Below are 27,425 nucleotides of genomic sequence, written 5' to 3'. Positions count from 1 at the left end.
AAACAGCTGAAACAGAAAATACTCAAATTTGGGTCACACAGTAAAAGGCATAATGAAAACATTAAGCTTTTATTTTTGAATGGATAATATATATATATATATATATATATATATATATATGTATATGTATGTGTGTGTGTGTGTGTGTGTGCGTGTGTGTGTGTGTGTGTGTGTGTGCGTGTGTGTGTGTGTGTGTGTGTGTGTGTGTAGGCCTTATATTTAATGACTGTTTAATAACAATAGCATGCATAAGATCCTTTTTTTGTAAAGGTCTTTCTTTTAATTTTTGATGAGTAGACTGTAGCCTATGTTTTGAAATGAACTTACTGTAAATCTTTTAAATGTTTTTTAAAGATGTTAAAATGTTAAATCATAATGTTATTGTTGTTGTACTTCCTCCTTTTATCTAATTTTACTATTACATTCATTTCACAATCTGTCCCTTTGCACCACCTGGCGGCAGTTTTGCGAATCTTTTTCACATGCGACTGACCTGCAGTTAACAACGTGACCCTGCGGCAGCGGTACACACAGCAGTATGACCCATTCTGGTTGTCTACCTACTGTATGTGACTTACCTCTATGAGGAATGGATGGTCTTTGCACACTTCCTCTAGTGTAACATTTACAACATCACTGAGGACACGATTTTTGGGCAAGAAGTATGCTCTGTGGTTATATCGTTTGGCATCCAGCTTTAATATATAGCTAATGCTTCCACTCATATCTGGAAATATCATTAAGTACTATTTTATGTTATTTGCATTAAAACATTTTTAAAATAAAACAAAATATGTCATTAAATTGGGGAAACCTGTTATAGCATGTTTGTATCCACTCATGTTGAAGCATACTGTCAAGGTGTTTTCCAGTGGCTTGGTGCAGTTTGTTTGACTGGTTGAGATTTTTGATGGGCTGTATGTTACTTTCACATCGACAAGCATTATGGGTCTAGATCTGTTTGTTTTAGAAATGTACACATTATACACTTGCAAAACATAACAAATAAATAGATCAGATTGGTCTCTCTATGTTTCTACCTGTGAATTCAGTGGATCTTTACTTGTAATTAATCAGTTTATTCTATTAAATAGAATAAGTGTGTGAATTTACTGAAGTCGCAGGACGAACACTGTACCTAAGAAGCACAACAGCTCCTTTTGATCCAACAGCAATGTCTGGTAGACTGTCTCCACTGTGATCTAAGGAGGACTGACTCAGAGCTTGTCCAAAAAACTGTAAACCTGAGCGTACAGATGATCCAGTAATTCTCTAAAACCACACACAAAATAACAGAACAGAGAAACTGCTAATAATCTTCAAAAATAAGTGGTTTAACGTGGCAGTCAACAAAAGGATAAACATGAAACTCAAGGAACAACACTAAGTACTAAAATACACAGACCTGAGAATATGTGGGATTTATTTGATCTACTCCTCCATTGAAGATATAGATGGTGCCCTGTCTGTCCTCCTCTAAAGGAGCTCCAATCAGCACATCCCTGAAACCATCACCATTCAGATCTGCTGGACTGGCCAGAGAAGAGCCAAATCGACCCCTGTGACCTGCCATTCCCATCAGCGCCACAGAGAAAGTGAAGTATGGCTACAAAAAGAAAAAAAAAAAAAACACAAGGGTATAAAGGGTATGAGTATAACATTAAAGAAAAACGTCTAAGGTTACATATGTAACCCTGGTTCCTCGAAGGAACGAGACGCTGCATCGAAAACGAATGGGGAACACGTCCAGCATGACGTCTCTGAATAACGTGTATAATCAGTCAAATTTTAAGGGTGAGACGTCATAGGCGGGTGATGTCAGAGACCAGGAAGCATAAAAGCTTGAGCGGCGAAGCCAGTAATCATCCTCAGAGTAAGAAGCAAGCGCCGGCCAGAGATGCCGGAAGTCTGGCACTGCGACGCAGCATCTCTTTCCTTCGAGGAACCAGGGTTACATACGTAACCTTAGACGTTCCTCTTCAGGAACTCGAGCTGCGTATGGGGAACGAGAATGCCCACGCCTCCAGACTTTCAAATCTCTGCCTAGTGTGAAAGAGCACAGCTAAAGCAAGAGCAGGAGAAGAAGCCTGCGAAAATCGGGGACAACCCGTTCAATGGCCAAACTTCAGAAGGAGGGAGTCTTGACCCCCAGGAGAGGCTTAGGATAGCATCCTGATCACCGCTTAGCATAAGCTTCTTCTGGCCGGAGGCCTCTGCCTCAGCACACCATGGAGGAAACATGTAACCAGAAGGTTTCTGCCCACTGACTGGCCACTGAAAGGGGCATGGTAGGCCACCATTGCCACCACGTAGACCTTCAGGATGGAGTGGGTCAACCCTGCATAGAGCCTGCAGGAACTCCAGCACCATCCGGGCAGTTAACTGGGTCGAGCTGGCGGTCTCCACACCAAGAAGTGAAAAGCCTTCACTTCAAGGCATACAGTTTCCTCATTGAGGGAGCTCTGGATTGGAGAACGATCTTACAACCTCGGTTGTACAACCCCTTGGTCTTGAGCCACCACTGTAGGGGTCTCATGTACAGCAGGCCAATAGTATTCACGTTGGACGCAGCTGACATCAGACCCAGCAATCTCTGTGACTGCTTGACAGCGAGTGACCGGCCTTCTCTCACTCTCGCGACTGAAGTGAGGATCGACTCGATCCGAGCAGGTGACATTCGTGCCTGCATCATGGTCGAATCCCACACCATGCGCAGATAAGTGGTTCTCTGAACTGGAGAAAGCACACTTTCTTGGCGTTAAGTCTTAACCCCAGCTCTTTCATGTGAGCGAGAACGACACCTCGATGCCAAACCGTCATCTGCTCAGATTGAGCGGATATCAACCAATCGTCAATGTGGTTTGAGTCGTGAAAATGTGGGGTGAGAGTGCAAGGCCAGTGGAAGATCCCTTTTGGTAGGCTTTTGCCCCCAAAAGCAAACCTCAGGAACTTCCAATGAAGGATGGAGATAAGTGCATCTTTTGATAGATCGTGACACACCAGTCCTCGTGCTAAACCTCAGTCCCCTGACTGAGCGGTTCAAAAAGCACAGATCTAGAAATGGACACAACACCTCATCCTTCCTCGGAACAGTGAAGTACCGGCTGTAGGACCCGGACTCTGCAACCCAAGGAGGGACCACCTCGATGGTCTCCGTCCTAAGAGAGAGTCTATTTCTGTTCCATTACCAGAGCCTTCTTGGGGCCCACCAGAACTGGATTCTGTGGCCTCTCACTACAGTGTGCAGGACCCACTGAGACACATTTCGCAGTAGTTTTCATGCTGCAAAATAGTCTACTAAGGGAATCAGCCTCTCAAGACCGATCTCTGGTGGCATCAGAGCAATTAGCTCGGTGCCCTGAAGTGGCACACCCACAAGAGTTGGCCGAACTAGCTGCTCTGGAAACCTCCCAGGAGTTCGCGAGCCTCTTAGCACCTCTACGATTTCGGGCGGTAACAGAGAAGTGCTCGCTGGAGACCGCTGCACCCTGGAACACCAGCAGGGTTGGCAGATCGATCTCCTGAGGGCACTGAGGAGAGACGGGCACCGTGTAATGTGGTGTACACCACTCTTCCCCAGAGGGAGCTGCCCCTCAAAACGTCCTAGGCCTAGGCGTCAGGACATTATAATGAAGGCTATCCAGTGAAAACAACGGTCTGTAGAACTGCTTTCCACTAGAAGCCTTCGGCCTGGGAACGCCACTCTGACTCTTGCGTCTGCGGAGTACAAAATTGACACCCCTGGCCCAAGGGGCTGGGACACGGTTGGGACTGCTCCGCCCAGCAGCCCCTGACCGCCTCAACCTCCTCAGAGGAAGAGTAGTACACACGTGTTCTCACACAAGAAATTACATCCCTAGAGCCCCTGTAAATCTAACTTCACATAGTCAGATAAAGATGTCATTTTATTCCTTCGAATTAAATGTAGTCAGCAACCAGACTAGTCAACACGGTCTGGTGTAGAAAAAAAACTCACATAAAAATGAAACAATGTAATACACGCGTTGCCTCGGCAGCTCGCATGTCTCATATATATATATATATATATATATATATATATATATATATATATATATATATATATATATATATATCATTTTTTTTTTTTTTTTATGCTACTCAGTCACACAAACAACATCAATCTCCTCAGAGAAAGATGGATGCTGCAGCTAGCTCTGCCTCCGAGGATGAGGAAACCGCAGTGCTGGTTTCCAAATTTCGAGAACGAGCTCTAGTTCTAGTGAACACGGGTGGAGATCGGATGAGCCGTCGCGAGAGCTGACTGCGCGAGCTCCACTCTTAATTAATGATGCTTATATTAAAATTATGCATAATATGCTTGTGACTGGTGCATGTGCAACTGGCGAGCTCATCGACGCCTTTCCAAATCAATCTCCTCAGAGAAAGACAGGCAGCGCGTCGCGCCCTCTCATCGGGGAGAAAGTACCGCAAATGCGGGCTTCCGACCCCCGAGAGCGGGCACCGGATCTGATGGCTAAGAAAGAAGATCGGGACTTGCCCGTCTTACATTCCTTCCAGCAGATGCAAAAACGAATCCCGCAAGCACAACCACCACTCCGCCTCGGCGAAAGCAGGGCTGGCACCGCGAGAAACACCAGTGAAAGCTCTCTCCTCAAAGAGAGCCTTCTGAGAGTGAATCAAAGGCTCGCATCGCAGTCGTCAACTCCCTCGTGAGCTGACAATACGCGCTTCACTCTCAAGCAGACAACACATGAGCTGCGTGTGTCCATACCTTTTTGGGGGGGGGGGGGGGGGGGGGGCAGGTAAAACACACAGCCTGAACACTGCCTGCTCTCGCCCAAAGCTTCTCTTGATTGAAGCTTTGACAATGGAGTTTATCAGTGGAAAAACGACACTAAATATGACTCACAAACAGATAGCGACTGACACAGACACACAGAGCAGATTACCGGCTACGCCGCTCATGCTTTTATGCTTTTATGCTGGTCTTTGACGTCACCCGCCTATGACGTCTCGCCCCTTACAATCGGACTGCTTATACATGTTATTCAGAGACGACACGCTGGACACGTTCCCCATTCCTTTTTCGACGCAGCTCGAGTTCCTGAAGAGGAAGTAGGATTGGTATTTTACCCTATACCTGCCGAGAGTAAAAGTACACAAAAACTCTGCCTTCAGAATGAGAGTCTACGTAGGTTGGTGCGGATATTAATAGTAGATCTGTTTTTGTGTCAGAGTTCAGATCAACCACACAGACCTCGGCTCCAAAGTATGATCCAATCTGAGGCTGAGAAAGAAGAAAAAAAAAATCTGTTCAAAATTAAATCCTCTGCCAACTAAACTGTAGCCTTTGACTTGTTTTCTGTAGTGCTGATTTATTGCTTAAATAGGCTTATTTTTTGAAGGGCTGCTTATAGCTGAACTAAGCTTATTTCATAATTGATGAATTTTACAGTTATTGAGCTGAACTGAATCAACACCAAACTGTCTTTAATTTAGGTACATTTATCAGGAATCATCATTAAGTAACTAAATATAATTTCTGGTCTTTGAATCTATGTGTATATTCAGAAGTATTTCTAGATCATTGATACTGGTGTACAAAAGCAGAAAATATTATATAAGAGTACAATAACGTTACTTTTGGAAAATAACATATACTGTATTTGTTGAAATATTTATATGTACCTTGGGTGAATCCACCAGCAGGTTGGTTGCATTATTTCCAATTATTGAAATCATCACTTGTCCTTTATGCCTGTATCTTGGTGCTCCCAAAATGACAAGCCTCTTTTTAGACCGTGTTGCTATTGTCATTGAATAACCTGATACACTCAGAAATAAAAAATAGTCATTACTTACCCTCACAATACCATCGGTCACAACATGCTTTCCTTACATGTGTAAATATTGTACTCAGAATTAGTTTTCTGTGTTTCACAGATAAATACATTTATAAGGATTTGGAAATGAATATATGCTAATTTAGTCTGGGGGGTCTGCAGGATTTTATTATTATTATTAGATAAAAAAATTATATCTATCCTCAATAAACTTAAGGCCAGTTTGAGGTTTTTCTCACCAAAATAACTATCTTCCTCACTTCCCACTTGGAAGTCTGATGAATGGCCATAGTGTTGGGACTGATAGTGTTCCTGATATCCACCCTTCCCCTGGAAAGCTCCGACAGAACTCACGATCAGGCTTTCCTGAACAAATAGGTTTGAATCTGTTGGTTTTCTTTCTCTCTTCACCACTTTTCATGATGTCTGGTTGCCTTAAACTAAGGATTTCTTAGTTTAACTACAGTTGATTAATAAATAATGGCCAGTAAAGATAGTTATCAAATGCTTGCAAAGTGAGTTACATTGGATGTAAACACGGCAGTAAATCCATCCTGAGCAAACTCCATTGTGGCAGAACTGCCAGTGGACTGGACACCTGAAATAATATATTGGGGAAAAATTATATAAAAGAAGTTAAAACGATCTAACATAATATCATAAGCAATATTGTGTTGACTGTTGACTGTGCTGTTATGATATTAGCATTGCTGTGATTTGAAAGGTGAAGTTTTTTGTTAGTTTGTTTTTTTGTATGGAACTCATGCAACACTGACTGTCAAATCCATTTTCATTGTTTCCCTCATCTACACCTTTATTGTGTTCTTTGTTCTTATTTGTCATTTTACCTTCAATAGCAATGTTTTCTTCCAGTTGTTCACGGATGCTGTCCAATGCGTCAAAGTCAGTCACATTGAACACATACTTAGCAAGAGGAGCAGATGCAATAACATGTAACTGCTGCTTTGTTTCGGCATCATCAAAAGCTTCACCGATCTTTGGGATTTGAAAAGACTAGATGGGTCATTTTGGGACATTAAAAAATGTAATCCTATTATATCTTGTTAAATGCAAAGATAAAAAGGTAAAAAAAAGTTTGTGCAAAGACAAAAACACAATGAAAGTACAATAAAAGAATGTTAGATGTTTATAAACTGAAACAACTAATTCAATGAAAAAACTGATTCAAAAGAGTGACTTGTTGACAACTTGGACACTCTATTTAGAGGACTACATTAATTCTACTTTTTGTATTTTTGTTTTCCATCCCTTTTGATGCTTGCAGTCCTTTAGTTGAAGAAAACATGGATCTTACGCCAATAGCAAATCTGATAATATTCTTCTTTTCTGCCTTTTCAACAGCACCTCTGAGATAAGGTTCATCATTTGATCTACCATCAGTAATAACAATTAGGATTTTAATTGCTGATTGCCTCGCCCCTCCTTCAGTTACGAAGAGCTCATCCCTGTACAGTGGAAATAAGAAAAGCATCATAAACAGTGTTGAAATAAGCTATTAGAAATCACATAATTGTTTGTGTGATTTACTGCTTATGGGTGTTGCAGTTTCAAACTCAGATAAACAATTAGTTTTTATCCAGATCAGCCAAACAACCCATTAAATAAATAGTTTATTCAAAATAAAAATAAACTGCAAATTTGCTCAGCCTTAGGCCATGTAGATGAGATTCTGAACAATAGATCAGGAGTGCATCGATCTGATAATCGGGATTGGTATCGGCTCCGATACTGGCATTTTATGCGGATCAGGTATCGGTCAGACGAGACCGATCCAAAGCCGATTCTGTGTGCATACTTTGTGTTATCGTTGAGCTCCACGAAAGGCACAACAAAAAATTATAAAGCACCAAAACATTTTTGTGCACATATTTCAAGTGTTCTGAAGCTGTTCCATATTTCAGTGTGAGGTACAAATTAATATTGAAGTAATTAAATTCAAGTTCACATAAACTCTTCTTTCTGCTGCGGCTATCTGTCATTTTCCATTCAGCAATCAAACTGTGTGTAGCGTTCGTTACTACAGTAATAACGATGAAACTCTCTTCAAGAGCGCACAGTAACTGAGGTTTAAAACGGTTCAAAGAAAAGGCTTAATTAACTAATGCACTGAATTAATACACTAAGTATCAATCTCTTCCATTTTTACTAGTGATATCCGGTTTGTGAATGAATCTTTTTATGTAGCCAGTTCTGTAGTGAACAAGCTGAACCAGTTCATCAAATCGAACTGAATCGGTCGAAATGGTTCGCTTCTCCATTAAGAATTTATCCACAAATTACTCAAATTATTCACTTTCTTAATGTGGCTGACACTCTCTCGCAGTCAAAATTAACCAATATCCAGGAGTAATTAATTTACTGAAACAGTACACTGACTGACAATAAAGTTTAATTTAATCTAAAAAGAGAGAACTGAACATAAACATGAGCAGAGCATCATGTGTGTACTAACTTTTCTATACAGGCTCATAGGGCTGTGCAGTCTGCACAGTGACTCCATGTTGTTTCAAGTTCATCATTCTGCAAACAGGATGCACATAATCACGCTCTGCCACTCTGTATCGGCAACTTCAGTATTATAATAATTTTCTGCAAAATCAAAGATTATTAATAGTCTTTCTTGTTCTGTCCTAACTATCATATGTTGCTGCCTTTATTACTGTGCTATACATTTAAAATAAATGTCTTTTATATTTCTATATAAATGTATATGTGTAATATTTTACCATATTTTAGACTTATTCACTTTTATTTGTAGATAATATCACTAGATTTGATTCACTAGATTGGATTATTGATCACTTACATTTGAAATTAATGTGTACCTGGGATTTTTCTAAACTCTAGAGTATCTTTTGCTGTTGAATTATCCACTAATATAGTTTTTAATAGTATTTCTGTCAAATATTATGATTATATATTTTATTTGATATTGTTCATTTGAATGAAGTTGTTTATATTAAGTAAATTGTGTTTAACACACAAACGAGTGATGATCAGGTCAACACAGAAGTATAGAAATTCTAAACTGATTAAGAAAACTGTCCTGGTATTGGATTGGATGGGTATCGGCAGATTCTCAGAATTTTCTGTATTGGATCGGTTCAGAAAAAAAAAATCATTGCATCCCTATAACAGATCTGGATAAAACTGCATTCCATCACTTGCTCAGCAGTAGATGCTCTGCAATGAATGGTTGCCAAACAGCAAATAAAACCATTGCAATAATCCACAAGTAATCCACAGCACTCCAGTCCATCAGTTAACAGCTTGAGAAGACTAAAGCTGAAATAAATCAATTTTTAAGACGTCAGTGAATAAGTGCATCTTCTGTTGTTTCTCAAATCAAAATCTGCCAATATATTTGTTTAGAGCTGTTTGGACTCTGGTTGACCAGATTTCCTTCCTGATTCAGACAGGGCACATTTTTCACCGGAGGAAGCAATCTTTTTGATATAGGACTTATATTTCAGCCAGAAGCAACACTTTACAGTTAAATTTGTTTCTTATAAACATGCAGGTTTCTGCTTCTTAAAATGTTGACAGATGGACTAGACAGGAGTTCATTACTTGTGGATGATTGTGCTGTTTCTATCCGCTGTTTGGACTCTCATTCTGATTGCACCCATTCACTGCATATGATGCATTGCTGAGACTGCGATGCAATGACACATTTCTCCAAATCTCATCTACATTTTTGATGGCCTCAAGATTTTCTGCTAATTTTAATTTTTGGGTTAACTATTCCTTTAATTTCCTACAAAGATTTAGAAGAACTGAAAGTCTGATTTGGATCAAATAAAATACAGTTTGCATAAATACATTCTGAAGTGGCATTTTAAGATACTCTATAATGATAACATTAGAAGTTACATACACAAGTTTATTTATAGCCTTTGCACTGTAGGTCAATCCTTTTTGCTGTTCAATGCCACCTATTATTGTCCTCCATGAATCAATGTCATTGACTGCTTCGAACTTGGAGTGAATTTCAAAACCAGTGGAGAACTGTGCGATGGCAAACTATACAAGAAGAACACATACATCTATACATTACATGTTAGTCAAACAAGCTGCTTCTGTCTAAATTGGTGATGGCCTGCAATGTGAACTACACTTTTTTTATCAGCATCTAAATGTAAAAATTGGCCATATGGACTCCTACCTGAGAACTGCAGTCGGAAAAACTCTGGATTATTGTTATGACAAAAGTTTTCATTTTAACAAAATCTACTTCTTCTACACTCCCAGAGCCATCTATTAGAAAAGCGATGTCTATTTTTAGAGGGCAGCCTGTGAAGGAAGTGTGTAGGAAAACAGGCATACAATTTGATTATCAATCAGCAATACAAAGAAAAATCTAGGTAATTCTTAATTTTACTTACTTCTTAAAGCACTTGGTATAGGTGCACTCACTGCATTGCTTCCGTTCACGATAAAACACATACCGTTGAGGGTAGTAAGCACTTTGCAGTCCTTAGGAATGGTTGGACCACAAACCTGAAGGAGATTCATTGTATTGAAGACATGTCAAACATTGTATCAATGTTGAAAGTACAAATCCCAGAATCCTGATTTAAAATCTTGCGATCTGTGCAACATCCAGCACAACATTTATATAAGGTATCTATATATGTATTTATTTGTGTTTTAGGATGAACATACAACATACCACTGAATTAGAAGATTGTATATCCTTAGTCATAGAAAGTCCAAGAGACATGTTAACAGCTTCAGAGGGCACTGTCATTGCATAAATAATTTAAACCGTTTAGATTTTACATGTAAAACAGACTGATCACTTGTACATTTGAAACATGAAAAACAAAATACCATTAATTGTCACTGGCAGGCAAGTTTCCTGTGAAATGCCACAGCTATAAACTTGTCCTCTTTTGTTATGGCTATATTGTACTAAAGGATCACTCACAAGAAAACTATAAAAAAGTAAAGGAAAACATGTTAGGTTTCAATTACATATTTTATGAATTGCGATGGTTGTACTGTAATGGTTGCTCACACAGCAAAAAAAAAAAAGTCTACAAAATAGTCTTAAATAAATTAATGAACATATATATATATACATATATATACATATATATACATATATATATATATATATATATATATATATATATATTTTAATTCTAAAATTATTTTTATCTCACCTAGATGTATCCACCTGTATCACTCTATAGCCAAAGCCAACATCATTGTTTCTTGTGAAGTACTTCCAAGACACAGGATCGATGTTGAATGTCAGCACTGAGTGAAATTCTGGATGACGAAAATTAAGACCATTATATCACACACACACACTATGTTTGTCTCGAGAGACAAACAGGCCTTTTTTGGTGCTATGTCAAAGCCTTAAATAAAAAAAAAAAAAAAAAAGATCAACACAAGTAAGCTGTGGGGTTTGCAGTTTGCCCCATCATTCAAAAACAACCTCTTGTAGCAGATTATTAAAATGGTTCTATGCAGAACCTAATCCTCATTTCAAGTGCTGTTTGAGGAACTCCATTTATTTAGCATGTAACAGTATAAAAAATTACCTTTTAATATTTATTATTGTATTTCTTCTGGCAATTGCTTAAAAATAGGTTTCTGGGTCAAATGCTTGAGGGCACTAATGCATGGTAGCTACCAGATATAAGCCAAAAAAAAAAAAAAAAAACATGAACAAGTCAGTTCAGTTTGGTAAAGGGAAACCTCATTGGTAACTTTTATGCTACCTGCTAGCTGTTGGAAGTCCGGTTTTGAGAACTTGTAGACTTTAAGCTCAGATGACTTTACATTATTGGATCAGCGCTATCGCACACTGTTTGTTAAATGGATGTGGTTGTATAATCCACTACTGTAACGACTGGTGAAAGGAGCAAGTGCGAGTAAATAGATATTTAATATAATGAAGGACACAGTACATGAAGACAGAAACACCGGTGATACTTGGCCGTGGATACACAGTCCGAGAAGATGCAGGTGAGTGGAGGGTCCGAAGTGTGGTGATGAGATGGCAGCAGCAGAGGGTGACACAGGAACTGCGGGGAAGCGAGCCGAGAGGTAAGTGATGAATCCAATGGTGAGATGAGATGAGATGAGTGGACGGGGTTCCGGGGAGACAAGAACATCCAATCGAAGAAACAACAAAGAGAGCAGAACATGAGACGAGGAATTGAAACAACGCTCTGACAAACACAAGACTTTAAACAGGGCAATATATAGGGAGGAGTAATGAGTGACAGCTGTTGCTGATGACAATTAGTGGAGACGCCCACAAGAAACAATCAGTGCTGACGCGTAGCACACAGACTTCAGCCATATAGTGAAAAACCCCGAGATCACAGCTTCCCAACCGTGACAGTACCCCCCCACTCTAGGAACGCCTCCTGGAGTTCCCAGAAGGGCCTACCTGCTGATTGTAATCATCAATAAGGGAGTGAGCCAGTATGTCCCTAGCAGGTACCCAACTCCTCTCCTCTGGACCGTAACCTTCCCAGTCCACCAAGTACTGGAATCCTAGTCCCCTCCGTCCTGAGTCCAGAATCCGATTTACCGAATAAGTTGTCCCCCCATCTATAAGACGCGGCGGTGGGGGAACCGGGGTAGGTGGATTAATGCGTGAATAAAACACGGGCTTAATTTTGGACGCATGGAAGGCGGGATGAATCCTCCTGTATGCCGGAAGACTAATGATCTTGGTGACAGGAAACGAGCCAATAAATTTTGGAGCTAATTTATTAGAAACGGAGCAGAGCGGAATGTTGTTAGTAGAAAGCCACACTTTTTGACCCACGACATATACGGGAGGCTTCGACCGGTGGCGATTGGCTTTGGCCTAAGTGCGCTCCCTCATCTGCAGCAGAGTTGTATAGCATTGCAGGCCATCACCAGAGTTGTAACAATTTGTATTGTAAAAAGCGCTATACAAATAAACTTGAATTGAATTGAATCTGGAGGTCGGTTAGATGACTTACCACTGGCGCAAACTGAGCAAGCCAAAAGCCATAAGTGGCCACCAGAATCATTGCTTAACTAAACCCTTGGTTCAGCTTATCCCTGGATGACAAGCAACATTAGAGCAGTGACCCCACTGAATAACCTCTGACCGTAACTCTTCCGGCACAAATAAACGATTCGGTGGGCATCCAGGGGGAGGCTTTACCCCTTCTAAAGCCGTCTTGACCTTCGATTCAACCTCCCATACGAGTGCTGAGATGACTATATTCTCAGGTAAAATACACTCGGGAGTCACCGGGCATTCGAAAGGATCAAAAAGATGTGGCAAAGAATCGGGTTTAATGTTTCAGCTCTCAGTAGTCAATACAAGGTCACAGAGAACCATCCTTCTTACCCACAAAAAGAATCCCTCCCATGCTGGAGAAGAGGAAGGGCGGATGAACCTCATTGCCAAGGAATCAGAAATTTATTTATCCATGGCCTCCCTGTCCGGAATAGAAAGAGAGTAAAGCTTGCCCTTAGGCGGAGACTTACCTGGAACTAAGGCTATGGCACAGTCAAAGGGGTGATGAGGAGGAAGAGGAGCTGCGCGGGACTTACTGAACACTTCCTTCAGGTCCAAGTACTCTGCGGGCACGTTTGATAAAACCATGGTCTCCTCCTGAAAGACAGAAACAGACAGAACAGGACAAGCAGAAACCAGACACGACTCATGACAACTTTCACTACACAAAGTGACGGTGTTGGAACCCCAGTCCACTCGTGGACTGTGTTTAACCTACCAGGGATGACCTAAAACAATGGAAGCGACAGGGGAGTCCATAAGGTAAAAGGATATATTCTCGGTGTGGTTTCCTGAGGTGAGCAGAGTTATGGGTTCAGTGGTGTTAGTGATGTGTGGCAGTTCCTGGCCATTGAGTGCGGTGACATGGATAGGACGAGACACGGGAAGGACAGGAAGGTTCAGGTGATGTGCAAGGACAGTGTCAATGATATTACCTTCGGCTCCAGAGTCCAGAAGGGTGTGACAGATGGGAGTATGGTTCTCCCACCGCAGTTTCACCGGAAGGAGAGTTGAAGATGTGGTTGAGGACTTCCCGGCGGAGATCCCACCCGATAGTACCCTCAAACTTACTACCAGGCTGGCTCTTTTACCGGGCATGAATGAAGGGAATGACCCAAGCCACCGCAATATGAACACAGTCCTTGGGACCTCCGCCTCTCTCTCTCCTTCCGGGATAGTCGAGCTCTACCCACCTGCATGGCATCGTGATCGTAGATGGGACCGACCATGTTCTCTCAACTCGAGTGACCCGTTCAGGAGAGTTGTGAAGGCGTGACGGACTGGTTTGTTTACCAAGACGATTAATCCGGGCATCCACAAGGAGCACCAAGTCGATCAGACCATTGAGAGTTGGGGGCAGCTCGAGGAGGTAGATCTCCATATGAACACAGTCGCCAGCCCATGCAGGAATCAATCCCACTGTGCCTCCTTCTTCCACTGGCATGCGGCCGCCAAGGTGCCGAACTGGATGGAGTAATCCGCCACCGACAAATTCCCTTGTCGGAGGTCTGATAGCTGGTGAGCAGCTTCCTTGCCGGCCGCGGCCCGATCGAATACCCTCTTCATCTACACGGAGAGGGCGTGGAATGAGGCGCAACACGGATGATGGTTCTCCCACACCACCGGCCCCCATAAGGTGGCTCTGCCAGAAAGCAGAGTGAGAGCAAAAACAACCTTGGACTCTTCCGTCGTGAAGGTGTGTGGTTGTAAAGCAAGGTGCATGGAACACTTGTTAATATAAGTTCGGCAAAAGTCAGGCTCACCGGAGTAACTCTCTGGTGCCGGAAGTAGCCGCTCTGGCCGGAAGTGGTCATGGGAGACCTCCAGGTGGGCTGGCAGCGCAGGCGGTGCGGGTGGAGCAGCGGGAGAAGTTAACTGATGGATCTGCTGGGTGAGCTCGGACACCAGCGGTTGGATCGCGCGTCCGGTGTTTACAATACTCTCCTGCTGCTGATTCATGCGGTTGACGCTGTGGTGGATGAAGTCGGAGAGTGTAGTGGTGCTCGCTGCTTCCATGTTTGGTCAGAGCGTTCTGTAACGACTGGTGAAAGGAGTGGCAGGAGGCAAGTGCGAGTAAATAGATATTTAATATAATGAAGGACACAGTACATGAAAACAGAAACACAGGTGATACTTTGCTGGGGATACACAGTTCGAGAAGATGCAGGTTAGTGGAGGGTACGAAGTGCGGTGATGAGATGGCAGCAGGAGAGGTATGACACAGGAACTGTGGGGAAGCGAGCCGAGAGGTAAGTGATGAATCCAACGGTGAGATTAGATGAGCAGACAGGGTTCCAGGGAGACAAGAACATCCAATTGAAGAAACAACAAAGAGAGCATAACATGAGACAAGGAACTGAAACAATGCTCTGACAAACACAAGACGTTAGACAGGGCAATATATAGGGAGGAGTAATGATTGACAGCTGTTGCTGATGACAATTAGCAGAGACACCCAGAAGAAACAATCATTGCTGACGCGTAACACACAAACATCACCCATATAGAGAAAAACCCAGAGATCAGGGTTTACCAACCATGACAACTACACATCTCTCAGAAACGAGAAGTAGGCTTCTGGGTGTTATCACGTTGTAGCATGGCAACAAACGCCATTGAATGACTTCACCTCATCTTCTTTCTGAATTGAGGCATTTATATCATTGAATCGCACACAAGCAACTTCAAGGATTTCAACTCATCTCATCACTCAGCACATCCAAAGACTGGTCATTGACGTTAAGTTTCATTTATTACTTTGTCACCTTCACACAGTGATAAAGACTGTTTCAGTATATTGGTTATTGCTGGAGGAATTAAATATATTATGCATTTATGGAATAAAAAGGGGAAAAGGAGTATTTGTTAAACTGAAGTGTTACCAGTCAAATTTCTGTTGAGCCTCATGGTAACACCTTAAAAATGCATAAACTAATGAGAAAGAAGACTCAGTCTTGTTTTAGCAGAATCTTACTTTAGTAATTTTCATAAAATATGGAGAATTCACAAAAATGGACTGACTGCAAGGAAAAAGCCTTGATGAGAATTTTCTCCACCAAGGATATCTAGTCAAATCTAGTAGCCCAAACAACATTACAATCAATCACATGGTTTAAGTCTGTGAAGTTTGTAAACTGTGCTGTGAAAATGCTTATATGTGGTACAATTAATGCAATAGCTGCAATGTAGAGTTTATGTAAGACCGAATTGTATAGATTTATTGTCTTCATGCTCGGAAAGTGGAAAAAGGGACAAACACCTGTTATGTTGGCACTGAAGGGAATGAGTTAGTTGGAGGAAGCCTGGAAGAAGGAAGCCGACGCTGCAATGGATCATTTCTTACATATGTTGTTGGAGCAAGAGTCGAGAGAGGCTGCGGCACGAGCAAGAGAACTGACTGAGGAACGAGCAGAAGCTGTTGAGGTCAGACGACAACAGGCTGCATTTCAGCAGAGGTTTTTAGAACTTTTTGCAAAGCTTGTGGAGGGGAAACAAGCCTGTGTTACACCTACACTGACTGAAACTTAGCTAACAATAATATATGTATTTTTATCAAGGTCTACAGAGGTTTTCACACTTTCTATGTCAAGGCCAGGCATATATGATCATTCCCTTGTACAAAACCAATTCCAAAAAAGTTGAGACACTGTACAAATTGTGTATAAAAACAGAATGCAATGATGTGGATGTTCCAAATGTCAATATTTTATTCAGAATACAACATAGATAACATATCAAATGTTTAAACTGAGAAAATGTACGTTTAAGGGAAACATAAGTTGATTTTAAATTTCATGGCATCAACACGTCTAAAAAAGTTGGGACAAGGCCATGTTTACCACTGTGTGGCATCCCCTCTTCTTTTTATAACAGTCTGCAAACATCTGGGGACTGAGGAGACAAGTTGCTCAAGTTTAGGAGTAGGAATGTTGTCCAATTCTGGTCTAATACAGGCTTCTAGTTGCTCAACTGTTTTAGGTCTTCTTTGTTGCATTTTCCTCTTTATGATTCACCAGTTTTCTATGGGTGAAGGATCTGGACTGCAGGCTGGCCATTTCAGTACCCGGATACTTTATCTATGAAGCCACGATGTTGTAATTGATGCAGTATGTGGTCTGGCATTGTCATGTTGGAAAGATGACATCTGGATGGGAGCATACATTGTTCTAGAACTTGGATATACCTTTCAGCATTAATGGTACATTTCCAGTTGTGTAAGATGCCCATGCCACACACACTCATGCAACCCCATACCATCAGAGAAGCTGGCTTATGAACTGAGAACTGAGCACGATAGCAACTTGGGTTGTCCTTTTCAAAAATAACTTCAAATTTTAATTCGTCTGACCACAGAATAGTTTTTCACTTTGCCACAATCCATTTTAAATGAGCCTTGGCCCAGAGAAAACACCTGGGCTTCTGGATCATGTCTAGATATGGCTTCTTTTTTGACCTATAGAGTTATAGCTGGCAACGACAAATAGCACGGTTAATTGTGTTCACGACAATGTTTTCTGGAAGTATTCCTGAGACCATGTTGTGATTTCCATTACAGTAGCATTCCTGTATGTGATGCAGTGCTGTCTAAGGGCTCGGAGATCACAGCTATCCAGTATGGTTTTCCACTCTGAGAGGCTTTTTTATACCCAATCATGTTGCCAATTGACCTAATAAAGTTGTAAATTGGTCCTCCAGCTGTTCCTTATATGTACATTTAAATTTTTTGACCTCTTATTGCTACCTGTCCCAACTTTTTTGGAATGTCTTGCTCTCATGAAATCCAAAATGAGCTAATATTTCAAAATGTCTCACTTTCAACATTTGACATGTTATCTATATTCTATTGTGAATAAAATATAAGTTTGAGATTTGTAAATTATTCCATTCCTTTTTTACTCACAATTTGTACAGTGTCCCAACTTTTTTGGAATCGGGTTTGTACTTAATACATAATAATTATGGGTTGCATGTAGAAACACTAATTTCTTTGAGAAAAATAAAAGGTGTGAATTAGACCGACTAAACGCTTTAGATGTAATTTATTATCTACCAATAACTACTTTATAAAAACAACATAATACTTGATTGATTGATCATTATTGATAGGTTTTGTGGAAACAAACAGAAAGAGACTGTTAGAGTTCTCAAGTGACAGAGTAAAGGGGAAGATGGCTAACTTATATAGAAGTTGCCAAACCGATGCGATGGAGTAATAGTTTCTACTCTAGTGACAGTAAGTTTACAAAAAAAAAAAAAAAAAAAAGTGGGGTAGTATATACACATCTTCTTAATCATGTATTTGAAGCTGTGAATACAAAATACAGTGCTGCCACAACATGTCCTCCAACCAATAAGCCCGCATAGGTCATTTATCCAAATCCCTGAAATATGACCCATCAGAGGTCAATTGCGCCCCTATTGACAACAGGACACTTTCATATTAATCCTTTGTACACTGTGATCTGAATCATAATACAGGTATTGTATAGCTCCGTTGACAGAGCATCGTGTTATATGACATGTGATGAGTCAGCTGCCACCTCCCAAATGATCATTGGCTGCCCTTCATCAGGTTCCCAACAGGAGCGGTCGTGTGTCTTTTTTTTTTATTTTTATAAAAGGCCTGCACTGGATGAGTCTTTCCTTGTTGCAAAAAGGCACTAAAATATTTGCAGTCCTGTCAGCCTACATCTTAAAAATAAATAATAAACTCACTCAAGACCTTGATGTACGGATCACCAAATTTGTAGCCAACAAAATAGTTTGACAGCAACACAATAAAATAAATAAACAATAGACTAAAACATCTGAACATAAATAGATATGAAACAGTATGAATTGTCATATCACAATTAAAGTGACCAAAATGTTGTCAATATTATCACCGTAATATTAATATGTGCTAGAATTGTTAAAAAAGTAAAATAACCTTAAAAATTATGGTTGAATTTTAAACAAACAAAAACATTGGTTGGGTGGCTTAAAACCTTACATGGTATATAATAACTTGTAATTAAACCTTTATTCATGTTTTCACACAAACCAAACCTGCGCTGGATGTTGCGCCTGTATGGGTCAAACTTTGCTCAATGCTGACGAGTATTTAGTGCATTTAAGTTTTTCAAATCACAATAATAAAATTTCAAGCATTCTTTTTTTAATCAACACTTGAATGAAAGTTTATTTTTAAGCAAAAAGCTAAGTTATGTTTAAAATTACGTTTTCATCAAATATTACATCTGTATCATATTCAGTATGATGACCAAAGCATAGATGCAGTAGATCAATTCCATCAACACTACCAAAGCTTCAAAGTCCTAAACCACTTCCTGGATCAACATTTCACCCTGTTAACATTAGGCCGTTTTCATTTATATTCTGTTTATTGTTGATGGTCATATTATTATTCATATGCATCTGCTTACATATGAATTTGCTTGTCCCTGCATCTTCCTCACATGTGTTTTTTAATTGGGAGACTCATCTCATTCAGAAAATGTGTAATAGCACCCTGACTGAATAGGAGTAAAAATTTTAAATTCATTATAATTTTAATGAAACATACATTTTGACAACTGATAGTCCTTCTTTTGGTCAACAGGTGCTATTCTACATTTGCGCCAATTTGAAAAAGTTCACATTACATCATGTTTTGGTCTTACCACAAAACAGGTACAAAAAGATGCAGAAATTCCAATCCATGTTCATATCAGGCTCAGAGGCAATGGTGACATGAAAGGTCCAAATCTTCTATTATATGAAAAACAAAACAAGCTTTTATTGAGAAAGAGTTTATGCAAGAGTCAGTACATTCAACTAAGGAGGGGCAGCCAAAAATGCAGAGGAAATGGATATAACGGCCCCGAATGACTAAGCAAAATTAGAAAGATATAATCAAAGGCCATGATGAACCAGAAAATGAAAAAAAAAAAACTTCAAGAAATACTGTATGCTCTTGGACTGCAATATCAGAGTGGCTAAATGACTGGACTGCACTGTTGCTATATATATATATATATATATATATATATATATATATATATATAAAATGATAAACAAGTAGTAAAAAAAAAATAAAAAAGACTAGCTTCAATTTTAGGTATACTGTACCGGTGGCTCTGTCAATTGACAGTACCAAAAATTGGTCTGAGAATTTTAAGATCCTTCTGAATGGCCCCAAAGTTAAAAACATTTTCTTCAACAAAATAGGCCATTAAAAAGCCAATGGAAAATGTAAATCAACAATATATTCTTGCCACAGTTATGTTTTGTACTCGGTTTTTGTCTTTTTTGTCCATTAGTTCCTGTGGTTCCCTTTCAAGGGAACTTCGAACCGCGTCCTCTAGGGGGCACTATGGGTAACACCTCATCGTGACCTGTGTCTGAAGCATACAAATGAAAAAACACCAACTTGTTAGCCGGAAACAGCCTCCGATGTCACTACCGGCGCGATAATAAACAGACACTGGGAGAACACGTAATTTTCTTCGTCTTCACTGACTGTTCTGTTTAAAGCATGCATCTGAAAGAACCGGTAAGAGTGATCTTTCTCTGTATGTCATGGCGACTACTAGCAAACGTTTAGACAATGTGTCCATCCGTGTCTGCATTTGACACCGGATCACACACACACGATCTTTGCGTCATTTGTTTGGGCGAAGAGCACGCACGCAATGTCTTTGAGGAGGCAATCTGTGTGCATTGGGAGCGTTTTTCTAAAAGAAAAAACTCCATTCTCACTCGTCTCTCTTTCCGAGGTTTTTATCTTCCCAATTCCACCTACCCCTTCCCCTTGTCCCTTGAAACAGAGTGTCAAGGGGTAGGGGAGAAAATATTCCCCTGGATTGGGACACCACTACTATGCCTTCACACATCATCATCCGTCGTCTAGCTCTTACAATACACCTATATACTGGAGTGCATTAGAGCCTTTAATTATAGTTCTGGATTAATGAGCTGCATACTGACACACACATATTAGAAAACGCGCAGCTCACATATCCAGGAATAATAAACGTTCCAACGCTGCCCCACGACTTTTATTAAAAGACAGTTTAAACACTGAATTGCTACATTATATTTTCCAGTGACGAGAAGATACAATCGCTGTTTTCAAGTAAATTCACTCTAAAAAGTTAAACGCACAGACGCGAATACATCTCTCTCTCTTTCCCTCTCTTTTTTTTCCTCTCTCGAATAGGCAGTATGAGAAAATGGTTTATGATTTCTCCTTGGATTTGGAGAGAATTGGGGGGATTAGCCCCCATCAATGTCTACCATATGCTGTGCCACTATCATGCAGTCTGTAATGATATGACATTGGCAAATATTAGCGATTTTCTGCAAACATTTCTTTGAGTAACATGACCATTAATATGAACTCACAATTGAATGTAACAAATGAATACTTTTCGTTAAAATCTTTATGCCAGAAAAGTTTACATTTATGTGTATTTTTGTTTGCTGTAGCAGCCATGTTGCTGAGATAATTCATACCCCTTCGTTTGAAGTGTGGTCTGGAAAAATCTTAGTTTGAAGGGCTATCTGGCCCTTTTCCCTACCCCTACCCCTACAACCAAAAGATAATCGAGACCCTGCATACAAAACAGACTGTGTCGAAGCAGCTTTACAGTGTTAAACAGAAGAACAGTGACAATAATGCAAACAAAAATTATATTCTGCTGTGAAGCAGCTCTAAGAGGAGGACAATAATCGTTACATTTTGATTCAGTGATGTCATCATGCAGTTCAGTTCTCTTCAAACTGTATCTGTGCAATATAGTGTTGTCACAAATTAAGCATACCCAACTAAGCAAGCCAGAGAAGAAAGTGGCAAAGAACCAAAATTCCATCTGTGACAGAAATTGAGAAACATTTTTGGGGCCAGTCTCCCCTTATAAGTAGTTGTAAATATTGAAAGTATAAAAATTACTGCATGGTCATTGACAATGAAGTACAAAACCACAGTGGAAAGACTTTGGTGGTTTACAGAAAATGTCATATGCGTTTAGTCAGACCATCTGCTAGGACGAGAAAAAGAATATACTGCATTTCTTTGCCTTGTACCTTACATGTGCAATGACAATAGTTGAATCTAATCTAAAAATGACATTTTTGGTCAAAAGAATTGATTGACCTTTGTACCTTAAAAGAGATTACCATTAAAGGGTTGCACCATTTATTGTGTTAAACCATGGGCGTGTGAATATATCAAATGAGGTGTTGCAATTTTTAACCTTGCAAAAGACAACAGTGTTGAATTTTTCTTTCCTGTTTTTTTTTATTTTTTTACTCTGCTCACAGTGTCAAACAATTGATCATTCAATGTCTTTTTATCACAGCTTGAAATTTTCCCTCATTTAAAGTTTAAATCAATGCATATGACCTATCCATTCTCTTATAAATCCAGAAAGCGTATAATAGTGATCACTGAATATCTAAAAAAAAAAAAAAAAAAATTGGGCAATTGTTAATTTTAGAAGAAAAAAAAATTAACAGTATCTCCAGCAGGTTAAGGATACAGCTACTAACCATCTCTCACTTTCTCTATTCTGTCTTTTATCATTTTTTGCTGAAAAGCTCATTTGTCATTGAGTAAAACTGCATGTTGTAAGGCACTTTTCTTTATGCTGCCCTGTTGTAGACACTTACATTTTCTACTATGTTTAATACATAACTATAATACCTGCAGTGAGCAGGTATTAAAGGGATAGTTCACTTTCAAATTAAATTTGATAGGTTTTAGCTTACCTCAAGGACATCCAAGATGTAGGTGTCTTTGTTTCCTCAGTAGTTTCCATTTTGATATTTTTAGGTCAAACCGTTCTTGTCTGTGACTCATATAATGGAGGTCTATGGTCACCACCTCAAAGAACATGCACAGAGGAGTCCAAATTAAACAATTACCCATCGTAAGTACACATTGATGACCTTAGACACGAAAGGAGCGGTTTGTGTAAGAAAACGAACAGTATTTATATAGTTTTTACCTCTTGTACACGACCACGTCCAACTGATCTGAGGGCGCGAGTGCTTCCTGATGTCGTGACTCTTGCGACGTTTGCACATGCTCCGGCTTAGTCTGTGCAAGCACGGAAAGCGCCGGAAGTGATCACTCTCGTGTGTGTATGTCACTCATTGTTTACGGTTTACCACATGATACGCCACCAATCTGCACTGTCTAAAATATAATGCAGTAAATTGTAATTAGTTTGTTTATAATGCACCCTATAATCGTTGCAATTATAATAAAAATACAACACATTACTCACTCTATTGACAGCGTGCCATTCGGTCCCTCTAGCCTTGGACGTCACCTCCAGTTTATACGTCGCAAACTAAACACAACGTGCAAAACGCTGCGTCTCAACAGCGGAGAGATCTCAGGAACTTCAGTCAGGCAGGTGTGTGATGCGATACGGTCAATGTCCTCGTCGTCGTCTTGTAGTTGTGACATTGCTATGTTCCATTCGTGACAACATATGCTCTCCACTTCTGTTGGCATTTAAACACTTGCTACTAAAACACCACCAATTTTGAAGAATCTGTCTCTCTGAGGCTTGAAGACGTGCTGCTCCAGCGGTGCTTCCTCCATCGCTCCTGAGTATTTGATCTGTGTATTCTGGTTCAAATAAATATGGTTGTGAAAAAAATTCAGCTTTGTCAACGTTCAATTTCCTGTGCATCTAAACATGTTCAGATCTTCACAGTGAAAGGTAACCCTTCCGAAATCCCTGTGTAAACCATAGACATTAAGTGTAAACAATGAGTGGCTGAAACAAAGACACCTACATCTTGGATGCCCTTGAGGTAAGGTAAAACATATCAAAATTTAATTTGAAAGTGAACCATCCCTTTAAAGCTATATTTTGGTAGTTAAGAATTATAGTGAGGCCTCTGTGGGTCGATGTTGAGCTTAAAATATCCATATTAAAATCACTTAAATTAATTTGATAAATACTTGTCATATAACAGTTAAAATTACCCTTTCCTGATACCTACAAAATTAATATAATCCCAGGACAATTACCACTGTAACGATGTTATGTTGCTTGCATGTTTCATGAAAATTGCCAGGTGAAATGGGCCATGCATGCGGCTAAAAGTATTTATGTATAAGGTAACAATCCCAGGGAACACATGTTAGGAGAAAATTGTTAGCATGAATACAATATAAGCCGCTTTGGATAAAAAAAGTCTGCTAATTTTTTATTTTTTTTAAAATAACAGAAATAGGAGAGTATGGCGGCTTTACTGGTGCACCTAGATAGGTGGTTCTCTGAACTGGAGAAAGTACACTCTTCTTGGTGTTTAGTCTCAAATTGATTGATGGTGGATCAGCACCTAGAAAGGACCTCTACTTCCCTGAAAGACAGTGGAGACCAGGACAACTAAAGCCCCAGATACAGATCCCCTGAGACAAGGTATTTACAGAGGACCACCAGGACAAGACCACAGGAAACCGATGATTCTTCTGTACAAATCGGACTTTGCTGCAGCCTGGAATTGAACTACTGGTTTCGTCTGGTCAGATGAGAACTGGCCTCCCAACTGAGCCTGGTCTCTCCCAAGGTTTTTTTTATCCTTTCTGTCACCGATGGAGTTTCGGTTCCTTGCTGCTGTCGCCTCTGGCTTGCTTAGTTGGGGTCACTTCATCTACAGCGATATCATTGACTTGATTGCAAATAAATGCACAGACACCATTTCAACTGAACAGAGATGACATAACTGAATTCGATGATGAACTGCCTTTATCATTTTGCATTATTGAGACTGTTTTCCAAATGAATGTTGTTCAGTGCTTTGACTCAATGTATTTTTTTAAAGCGGTATATAAATAAAGGTGATTGATTGAGCTTAAAATCAACCAATCGTCGATATAGTTCAGAATGCGGATGCCCTGCATATGAAGGGAACAGAGCCACATCTACACATTTCAGGAACATGCGGGGTGAGAGTGCATCGATATTGGTAGGCTTTGCCCCTGAAACCGAACCTCAGAAACTTCCTGTGTTGTGGAAGGATGGATATATGGAAGTATGCGTCTTTGAGATCTATTGTGACAAACCAGTCCTCGGATCTGATTTGAGATACAACCTGTTTGAAAGCAAGCATTTTGAACTTCAGTGACATTGAGAGGTTTAGATGACATAAGTCTAAGATCGGATGCAACCCCCCATCCTTCTTTGGAACTATGAAATACCGGCTGTAAAACCCGGACTCCATCTAGAGGGACCACTTCAATGGCCTCCTTCCTTAACAGGCTGAGAAGTCGCTGGCCCAGAGCGTTGCTTCAGCCTCTGGTCCCGAAGTGGGGAACGCGGGCGGCAACACGCTGTTTGTACGTGGAGGGGGCTGCTCCTGCCCAGTAGTCCTTTCGATACATCTAACTTCACAAGTTAAATAACTGTAAATACATTCCTCAGAATTTAATGCAAACAATCAGACAAGTAAACACGTTCTAGATTGTGATAAAGTATACACTGAAATGATAGAACTAACTCCTCCTTATTAAATGGAGTTTAAACAACCAGACACGCAGTCAGGTATGGAAACATTCACATCAAAACTGAAAATGTAACGATGCACTTGTTAAAATTACAAACGACATGCTTCTTGCATCAGATCAAGGTTGCATCTCATTGCTAGTTTTACTTGATCTTAGTGCTGCGTTCGACACCATAGATCATGACATACTCATAGATCGATTAAACCTATACAGGTATTCAAGGGCAGGCTCTAAGATGGTTTAAATCCTACCCGTCCAATCGCTACCATAGTTTGTTTAAAGGGAGTGCCACAAGGAGCCGTCCTAGGTCCCCTTCCATTTTTAATATACGTTGCCCCTTGGTAATATTATTAGAAAATATGGGATTAGTTTCCATTGCAATGCTGATGATATTCAGTGATCTCAACGAGACCAGATGAAACTTCTAAATCAGAGTGTGTTTTTCTCTTTTTAAATTCGGATAAGACCGATATTAAATTACTGGAACACAAAAAAAAAAAAAAAAAAAAAAAAAAAAAAAAAAAAAAAAAAAAAAAAAAACAGTACACAGATTCTAGTAGATTACAATTTGCAACCAAAAGGATACACTGCTACTTCCTCTACAGTCAAAAATATGGGTGTTATATTAGACAGCAACTTGCCTTTTGAAAATTGTGTTTCCCCATGTTACAAAAACTGCATTCTTCCATCTTAGAAACATTGCCAAGCTACGAAACATGTTATCTGTTTCTGATGCAAAGAAGCTAGTTCATGCATTCATGACCTCTAGACTGGACTATTGTAATGCACTTCTAGGTGGTTGTCCTGCTTCTTCAATAAACAAGCTACAGGTAGTCCAAAATGCAGCAGCTAGAGTCCTTACCAGGTCAAGAAAATAGGATCATATTACCCCAATTTTATAGACTGTGCACTGGCTACTTATTAATTTCCGTATCAGTTACAAGTTATCATTACTTACCTATAAGTCCCTAAATGATTACAATCCATCTCCCTCCCTAAGTTCACAAAACACTGGACTTTTGGTAGTTCCTAGGATAGCAAAGTCCACTAAAGGAGGTTGAGCTTTTTCACATTCGGCTCCCAAACTATTTTGTCAAGCATTTGAATAAGGAATTTCTTAAATTGCGACTGCAGTTGTATCTGATCAAATGGACATTCTTAATCTTTAGCTTGGGTTAAACTAATTAGTTTTACTTTGTTGGAACAGCAGCTATACTAATAATGTCTTTATTTGTTTCTGTTTTGCCACAGGATTTACATCCCGTGGTAACTAGGATTTACACAAGCTCCAGTCTGGATCCAGAACACAGGAAAAGAGGACAGAAGACCTGAGATGATGCTAACCCTGAATCAACAACAGAACTAATAAAATATTACTACAAGTGTGGGGAGTCCTTCCTCAACGACACCCACAGTGAATGAAGAGTCAGCAGACAGCAAAGCATAGTCAGTAAAGTCCCCGAGACAACAATTAAACTTTCCCTCAGGTAACCATGATTTTATGGGCTCATTTAGCCTCAAGTACGTTCTCATTACATGGTAACTTAAAATAATTAGCAAAACTAAGCGACATTCCTCAATGAACTAATAATCGCAGGTCAAGCAGCTGCTCAAATGGGTCCATACCTGGCCAGGGTCCATTAGAAAAGCCGCTGGATTCTTGTGCGGCCGAGTATCCTATAACAGGGCTGATGTGTCGTGAGATGTATGGATTCATGTGCATTATTTTTATAATCAAGAAACTGAAAGAACACAATGAAAACTAGAAACTAACACAGGAAGCCTTACGTAACACAGCTAAGAGAGGAATATGTCCTGATCAATACACAACAGTTTGAAAGTGATCTAAGTGAGTTTTATATAGTGAATGTATGATGGGTTACAGCTGTGTACAATCAGTGCCTTCAGCTGTATGTGTGTAATTAGTGCAATGGATGATGGGAACTGTAGTCCAGGGTGATGTGCAACAGTTAGTATGGTGCAAGACATTTTGTGAGCGGGTGACCTCTGGTGGTGAGTGAATTGAAGTTCATCGACCAGATCATGA

The 27,425-nt window shown here is 40.0% G+C and overlaps 1 protein-coding gene across 3 annotated transcripts in view; it reads right to left on the bottom strand.

Annotated features, from left to right (window-relative positions):
* The window catches only part of LOC127968703 (integrin alpha-X-like), a 117,260-nt gene extending 90,067 nt beyond the window's left edge, over positions 1 to 27,193 (bottom strand). Inside the window, exons 1-17 of one of the 3 annotated variants that reach the window (XM_052570042.1) lie at positions 27,005 to 27,193; positions 11,015 to 11,123; positions 10,680 to 10,783; positions 10,519 to 10,589; positions 10,232 to 10,346; positions 10,012 to 10,139; positions 9,724 to 9,869; positions 7,141 to 7,291; positions 6,674 to 6,821; positions 6,350 to 6,423; positions 6,065 to 6,191; positions 5,671 to 5,807; positions 5,123 to 5,269; positions 1,406 to 1,606; positions 1,139 to 1,272; positions 815 to 957; positions 579 to 727 (exon numbers count right to left, since the gene is read on the bottom strand). In XM_052570042.1, the coding sequence (XP_052426002.1) occupies positions 579 to 727; positions 815 to 957; positions 1,139 to 1,272; positions 1,406 to 1,606; positions 5,123 to 5,269; positions 5,671 to 5,807; positions 6,065 to 6,191; positions 6,350 to 6,423; positions 6,674 to 6,821; positions 7,141 to 7,291; positions 9,724 to 9,869; positions 10,012 to 10,139; positions 10,232 to 10,346; positions 10,519 to 10,589; positions 10,680 to 10,783; positions 11,015 to 11,123; positions 27,005 to 27,101 (2,181 nt within the window). In that variant the 5' untranslated portion in view covers positions 27,102 to 27,193. Of the gene's footprint in view, positions 1 to 578; positions 728 to 814; positions 958 to 1,138; positions 1,273 to 1,405; positions 1,607 to 5,122; positions 5,270 to 5,670; positions 5,808 to 6,064; positions 6,192 to 6,349; positions 6,424 to 6,673; positions 6,822 to 7,140; positions 7,292 to 9,723; positions 9,870 to 10,011; positions 10,140 to 10,231; positions 10,347 to 10,518; positions 10,590 to 10,679; positions 10,784 to 11,014; positions 11,124 to 19,532; positions 19,686 to 27,004 lie in introns of those variants that run through there. The other 2 variants (XM_052570043.1, XM_052570044.1) reach the window with 2 other exon arrangements.
* Between the last annotated feature and the right edge of the window lie 232 nt (positions 27,194 to 27,425).

The sequence above is a fragment of the Carassius gibelio genome, chromosome B12 (assembly GCF_023724105.1).
Source record: "Carassius gibelio isolate Cgi1373 ecotype wild population from Czech Republic chromosome B12, carGib1.2-hapl.c, whole genome shotgun sequence".
NCBI lineage: Eukaryota > Metazoa > Chordata > Actinopteri > Cypriniformes > Cyprinidae > Carassius > Carassius gibelio.
This window is presented reverse-complemented; position numbering and strand designations above follow the sequence as displayed.